The sequence below is a fragment of the Excalfactoria chinensis genome, chromosome 24 (assembly GCF_039878825.1).
Source record: "Excalfactoria chinensis isolate bCotChi1 chromosome 24, bCotChi1.hap2, whole genome shotgun sequence".
In the NCBI taxonomy this organism is placed as follows: Eukaryota; Metazoa; Chordata; class Aves; order Galliformes; family Phasianidae; genus Excalfactoria; species Excalfactoria chinensis.
The window spans coordinates 918,228-925,423 of NC_092848.1; the positions used below are offsets into that span (position 1 = coordinate 918,228).

The 7,196-nt window shown below is 64.3% G+C and overlaps 1 protein-coding gene and 1 long non-coding RNA gene across 2 annotated transcripts; one reads left to right on the forward strand and one right to left on the reverse strand.

Moving 5' to 3' along the window:
* Window positions 1–241: 241 nt before the first annotated feature.
* On the reverse strand, window positions 242–3,250 carry LOC140262436 (uncharacterized). The gene is made up of 3 exons (XR_011905833.1): window positions 3,071–3,250; window positions 1,371–1,434; window positions 242–688 (listed from the first exon to the last, which is right to left on the reverse strand). It is a non-coding gene; the product is annotated as an uncharacterized lncRNA (long non-coding RNA).
* Window positions 3,251–3,600: 350 nt separating this feature from the next.
* Window positions 3,601–6,930, forward strand: NEUROD2 (neuronal differentiation 2). The gene is made up of 2 exons (XM_072356824.1): window positions 3,601–3,778; window positions 4,950–6,930. The coding sequence occupies exon 2, from the start codon at window positions 4,955–4,957 to the stop codon at window positions 6,023–6,025; it is 1,071 nt and encodes a 356-aa protein (XP_072212925.1). The 5' UTR covers window positions 3,601–3,778; window positions 4,950–4,954; the 3' UTR covers window positions 6,026–6,930.
* Window positions 6,931–7,196: the final 266 nt, after the last annotated feature.

The window sequence follows — 7,196 nt, forward strand, 5'->3', positions numbered from 1 at the left end:
GGGGGGGGGGGTCTTGTGGGGGTGCACAGTTAAAGGCAGCATCCGTGCACCACGTGCCCCCCCTCCCATCCTTGTGGCAGCCCCTGAGCAGACGCCATCTGCCAGCAGCTCTTCGTCACCCACACATGGCTGTGCCCGCACCGGTGGCACTGCTGAGCTCCCACCCCTGCCATTGTGACGTCACAGTCCTGCTATTGTGACGTCACAACACAGCCATTGTGACGTCACAGTCCTGCCATTGTGACGTCACAGTCCTGCCATTGTGACGTCACAACGCAGCCATTGTGACGTCATAGTCCAGCAGTTGTGATGTCACAGCTCAGCCATTCTGACATCATAGCCCAGCTGTTGTGACATCACAGCACATCGTGGGCCTCACAGGGCGGCCTTGTCACCTACCCCATGGATAGGAGCTCTGGTGACACAGCAGTACCTTCACATCCTGCCTGGTGATGGGTGACGAAGGGCACATGTACCCCAGGATCCTCATCCTCCCCCTGAGGCCCCCCCAGCTCTGCACGGTTGCAGCTCTGGCACTTTCCCACCAAACAATTCCCAGTGTGTCACCATCCCAATGAACACCTCGTGCCATAAAACTGAGTCCACAGCTGGGCAGGACGGGACAGCAGCGGGGACAGCGTCCTGTCCAGAGCCCCTTGTTTGGTCGCAGCCCCTCTCCATCCTCCTCCTGCAAAAGAAATGGAATTCTCACACAGCCCCCAGCTCTCAGTGGAGTCCAAACCCCTCTCCCTGCAGGGCCACCCTTTTCCTCTCCCTGTGCCTCAGTTTCCCTCTGCCACACAATTCCTCCCCCCAGGGCTCTCCGGACAACCCAGGACAGCGCTGTCCCGCTGCAGACAGGCACAGGCATTGCCCCCGTGGCCTCATCCCCATAGATGCTGTTGCCCCACAGACCGTGACCCGCTCACCACCGGCTCCAATGCACACAGGGACGTGTCCCACGAGGCAAAGCTGCTCCAGGGGCTCGGGGCTGATCATCCCCAAAGGCCTCAGGGATGGGGACGGGGATGGGGACGAGGACAGGGACATGCAACACGACTCCCTCCGCTCCCTTCCCGTGCTGCCACATCCCCGGCGGTGGCTGTGCCGCGCGCATCCATCTCTCGCAGCCTTCACCTCCCAGAAATATTGCAGCACGGAGCCGGCTCCATCTGGCAGCTCAGCCCCCCCGCCGCGCCTCGCGGGGAGACGCCGAATCAGCCCCGAGCCGGCCCTGCTGTGCTCAGCCCCACAGAGAGCGGCCAGGACCCCCCCCCCGTGTCCCAGCGCGGTGCCCTCGCAGCGGACCATCCTCCCCCAAATGCCCACGGGTCCCCTCCTGTCACCGCCGGCCGAGTCACGTCACCCACCTCCGGATGATGCCACCGCTCTGGGCACTGTCCCCATCCGCTGCCCTCCTGCTGCAGGATGGAACTGTAAGAAGAAGGGGATCTGTTGGGCAGCGCAGCGCCCGGCTCTGGTGCCTCACCTGCAAACCCTACAGCATGTAGGGCCGGAGCCGTCACACAGCCCTGCTCCCAAATCTGGATGGGGCCGCTGTGCTCTGCGCCTCCTCCAGCGGAAGGGACAGCACTGGGACAGTACGGAGGTCCCTCACGGGCCGGCTGAAGCTCTCCACCTCCACCACAGCCCTGGTGCAATTAAGCAGCCAGTTTGGGTTTTCATCTCCCCGCTCCCCTTTCATCTGCTCTCCCCGTTTCATGTCTCCACTTTCTTCTCCCTCCAAGCGGCTGTGCATGCTGATGAGGTGCCGGCCCGCTCCCAGCCCTCGCCACGCGCCTGCTGCTAATGAGGCGACATGGATGCGACGGCTGCGGCGTGAGGATCCTCCTGGCCCTGTCCCCGCATGGCCGTGATTCTCACTGACCCTTGGGCAGCTCCTCAGCCTCAGGCAGCTCCAGAGGCTTGGAGGCTCATGGGGCTCAGAGGGCACAGACAGAGCGAGCTGGAGCTGTGCTGTGGGAAGCACTGGGATGTGCTGCACTCTCACCCTCGCAGGGCACTGCGGGTAGACGTGGCACCGACACCGGCACGGCCGGGCCCTGCCTCTCCCAGCTTCAGCCCAGGTGCCATCTGCTTGGCCACAGCCATGAGTGACAGCACGAGATGTCCCCCCACACACACACACTGCTGGTCGAGGTCCCCTGTTATGTGCCAGCCCCGTCACCTGCACCGGGGCAGTGGGAGATGAGGGCGCTGGCACAGAACCTGTGGATGGGCATGGAGAGTCCTTTGTCTGCACGCAGGGAGCAGCCCCCACTGCCACCCCTGCCACTGCGTCCCCACAGAGTGGCCAGGCCTGTCTGGGGACACGGGGCTGTCATCTGTGTCACTTGAGTCAGGGATAGAGGGGACAGAGCTGGGCAGAGCTGCAGTGGCCAGGAGGAGGTGACAGCACCAGGGCAGAGTGAGAGCAGTGGCCGTGCCTGGCGGTGGGGCACCCATGGACACAGGGTACCCAGGGGTGTCCCCATGCTCTGCCCTGGGACGTGTCCCCATTCAACGCATGGCACAGGGTGAACGGTGCACAGTGCAGGGCCCACAGTCTGTGGTCACACACGGTCACCTCAACAAGGCAAAAGAGCATGCATGGGGCTGACTGCAGGCACAGGGCCTGGGGATCAGTGACTTCCAGGCACACCAAAGGTGCCAGTGGTGCCAATGCACAGCACAGGGGCACGGGGCTGGAGAGGACCAGCAGCACATGGCAGACAAAGGCCTCGTGGGTGGCACTGCAGCACAGCACGGCCTCAGCCATCAGCACTGGGGGACCCACGGCCTCAGGGCTCACTGTGTGCCCTGCTGCATGGGAGAGATGGTTCACACACGTGCACGCATGCAGGTCTGCATGCATGTACACACACATGCCGGCGCATGCACACACGTAGGAAGGTGCTGAGAGCTGGATGCATTTGTGCAGGGCTGTGCTGCTGGGTTTGCAGAGAAAGGATGGCACAGCCGTGCAGCCCGGGGGGTGCCGGAGTGGTCCAGGATGAACAGTGATGCCACCACACATGGGGACCCACAGCCCTCCCCGTGCCGTACTCACCCTCTGCCCACACCGGCACGGCCAAAACGGGCACCGGCCACGCTGCCAGCTCCCACGGGCCGTGCCCACCCGCAGCCCCCAACCCACACCGGGCCTCGCTCTGCAGCAGCGGGTGGGGACGCAGCCGGGCGAGCCGCGCTCTGTGTGCAGCCATCCGCCGATGCCAGCTCGCAATGAGGCTCCCTGTGGCATCCCCCCCTCAGCCAGCACCCCCGGCTGCCCCCATCACACCCAGGCCGCCCCGTAAGCCCGGCTCCAGCGCCCTGCTTGCTCTCCATTGTTCATCCCCAGCCCTTCTATCATCTCCTGCATCTCGCCCAGGTCCCATTTTGCAGCATGGAGGCAGATCTGGAGATTTGGAAGGGTTGAGTTTTTTTTGTGTGTATTTTTTTTTTCTTTTTCTTTTTTCTTTTTTTTTTTTTGAGTACAGAGTGACAGATGGCGAGTCCTCCTTCCCCAGAGAGACAAATCTCCCTGAATGCAAGCGCATGTCAATCATTAGCTCTCATGTGATAGCTCTCGCGCATGACGTGCCAACCATATGGCACTGGCAGCAGAGCTGGTACCCCCTTTGCTGGGTAGAGATGCCACTCTCGCCTCCTTTTGGATAGAGGACTGCAGGAGGCTGGAGCACCTCAAGGAGCCACGTCCCGCTCCCAGAAGATGCTGGGAACAATGAAATAAGAATTCCTCCAGTCAGCGCCGAAGGTGAGTTATGTAAGAAGTGGAGGGCTGGGAGGGCAGCGAGGAAACTTGAATGGAGAAAAGGCAACTTCCATGTTGGTTTGGTTTCTCCGCCACGTCTCGCCCTTTTTTCCCCTTCTTTCGTTCTCCCCCATCCTTCGCTTCCCCCCCATCCCCGCCGGCCCCGCAGGTGGCATTTTTACCCCGACCCCTCCCGGGGGGGTTCGGGGCATTTTCAACCTCCTCCATCCCCCCTCCTCCCCCCTCCCCCCCCCCACGGTGGCCGCGCCCGGGGCTCCCGGGGAGGTGCGGTCCCGCCGGGACGGAGCGGGCAGCGGCGGCCGCACCGCATCAACGAAATCGCCGCGGAACCGCCGCGCCGCCGCCCCCGGGGGCCCCCGCCCGGCGGAGCCGCCCCCCCTCTCTCCCGCGGCGCCCCCGTTCCACGCCCCGGGCGGCGCCCCCCGCCCTGACCCCACCGCACCGCTCAGCCCCGGGGAGTGACCCCGCCGGGACCACCGCCCGTTCCCCCAGGCCCCCTCACCCCGAGGTGGGGTCCTGCCCCGGTCGCCCCCGCCGCCCCCCGCCGCTTCGCCTTTCGGTGCAGCCGCATTTTGCGGGCCGCGCTCCTCGGGAGCCCCGGGCGGTGGGGTGCGGAGGAAGGGCCCGGGGCGGCGGGGGGTCGGGGGAGGAAGGTATAGGGGAGGGGGTCGAGGTGTGTGTGGGGGGGCGCGGCCGCGGCTCTGAGCTCCGGCCCCGGGACGGCGGCTGTGATGGAACCGTGGCCGGAGCCGCTCCGTTCCGCGTCCGAAAAGTTGGAGGCGTCCAAGAGGGGCCGCGACCCGCGGGGCAGCGGGGCGAGGGGGGGGCGAGGGGCGGGGGCGCAGATGTTGGAACCGGGGCCCGGTCCGGGAAGCGGCGGCGGAGGGGAGGGGAGAGAGCCCGGAGGGGGGGCGGCGGCCGACGGAGAGGCGGGGGGGGGGGACCCGGTGCGCGGCGCCCCGCCCCGAGCGGCGCCCCGGTGCCCCCGGTGCCGGCGAACTCGGGCGGGGGGCGGCGGGGGGCGGCCCCGCGGCGCATTCGTTTTCGCCGCATCGGGGGCCGCTCCCGGCGGCGGGGAACGGCGGCTCCGCGCGGTGCGGTGCGGGGCTCCGCGGTAACGCTGCGCTCTTTGCCCCCCCCCCCCCCGCTGCAGCCATCATGTTGACGCGACTTTTCAGCGAGCCCAGCCTGATCCCCGAAGTTCAGAAATTCTCCAGCTGGGCCGAGGAGTGCGAGGAGGATGCCCGCAGCGACAAGGAGGAGCGGAAGGGTAAGGGCTGCGCCCTCCCCGAGGAGCCGCCCGAGGGCTCGCTGGGGGAGAGCAAGGAGGAAGGGGAGCTAGGCGGGGACGAGGAGGAGGAGGAGGAGGAGGAGGAAGGCCTGGAGGAGGCGGAGGGCGAGCGGCCCAAGAAGCGCGGCCCCAAGAAGCGCAAGATGACCAAGGCGCGCCTGGAGCGCTCCAAGCTGCGGCGGCAGAAGGCGAACGCCCGCGAGCGGAACCGCATGCACGACCTGAACGCGGCCCTGGACAACCTGCGCAAGGTCGTGCCCTGCTACTCCAAGACCCAAAAGCTCTCCAAGATCGAGACGCTGCGCCTGGCCAAGAACTACATCTGGGCTCTCTCCGAGATCCTGCGCTCGGGCAAACGGCCCGACCTGGTCTCCTACGTGCAGACTCTGTGCAAGGGGCTCTCGCAACCCACCACCAACCTGGTGGCCGGCTGCCTGCAGCTCAACTCCCGCAACTTCCTGACGGAGCAGGGCCAGGAGGGCGGCCGCTACCACGGCCCCAACGCGTCGTTCGCCGTGCACCCCTACCCCTATCCCTGCTCGCGGTTGGCCGCCGCGCAGTGCCCCCCGCCCGCCGGGCCGGGCTCGCACGGGCTGAGGACACACAGCTACTGCGCGACCGCTTACGAGAGCCTCTACGGCAACGCGTCCCCCGATTACAACAGCTCGGAGTACGACGGCGGGCTCAGCCCCCCGCTGTGCATTAACGGCAACTTCTCCCTCAAGCAAGACTCTTCCCCCGACCACGAGAAAAGCTACCACTACTCTATGCACTACTCGGCGCTGCCCGGCTCCCGCCCCGCCGGCCACAATCTGGTCTTCGGTTCGGCGGGGGTGCGCGGGGGGGTGCACTCCGAGAACCTCTTCCCCTACGATATGCACCTCCCGCACGAGCGGGGCCCCATGTACGAGGAGCTCAACGCCTTCTTCCACAACTGACCCCCCCCCCGACCCCCCACCCCGGGGCTCCGCCGCGGGCTTTGGTGCAATAGCGGGACCCGGCCCGGCAGCGGGTCCTGAGCCCCGTGGGGACAAAGTGCTTTTTTTTGGACCATTTCCCCCCTTTTCGGACGATTCTTCCCCCCTCTCTGTCCCCCCTTTTATTTGTTTCGGATCATTTTTTTTTCCATTTTCTTTCCCTTTTTTGTCTCCCCCCCCGCTCCTCCTTTTTACTATTTTTATTCTTTATCCAATTTGCCTTGCTTTTTAATTATTATCATTTACCCCCTCCATCTCCCCACCTTTCTCCCCTCCTCCCCCCCCACCCCGGGGGCGGTGACCAGGAACGCACGCAGCCCTTCCTGGGGCTCTGGTTCAAACCGCGTCGTTTCTTCTTTATTTCGTTTCTTATTTCACCCTCATCCTCCCCCCTCCAACCACCACCGCATCCCCTCCTCCTTCTTTCTCCACCCTTCACCGTTTTGGGCCGTTTCCCCCCCCATTCCGTCCCCCCCCGCCCCCAAACCCCCCAACCCCACCTCCGCCGCCGTGAGCCCCCCCGAGCGTTGGACACCCCCGTGGGAGCGAGAGGAGAAACGCGTTACGGCGCGGAACGAAACTTTCCGAAGCAATAAAGAGGCGAAACGGAGATTCCAATATTTCTATCTATGCAAGCAGGCCCGGCCCGGCGGACGCTCAAAGATGCACTTTGCTTTGGGGGGGTCCGGCCCGGCCCCGATCCCGCCCCCCCCTCCTTCCCTCCCCTTCCTCTCTTTCAACCCCCCGGTGCCCGGAGTTTCCTCTCGCAGCGCGTTGTGTTGTGTCAGGACGTTTTTTTTACCTGTTTTAAAAGAAAAAAAAAGGGGAAAAAAAAAAAAGAGGAAAAAAAAAAAAAAGGAAAAAAAAAAAAGGAAAAAAAAAAAAGAAAAAAAAATCATGAAATGGAAAAAAAAAGAAACGAACGCAAAGAGGAAAAAATAATAATAATAATAAAGAGAGAAAAAGGAAAAAGAGAGAGAAAAAAAGGATGAAAAACCGGCCCCGGTTTTACCGAGCTGGAGGAGCCGGGGAACGGAGCGGGGCAGCCCGCAGCTCTGCGAGAGGGAGCTGCGGGGATGGGGGGGATGCGGAGGGGATGATCGGCCCCGGGTCGGAGCTGCGTCCGGTCGGA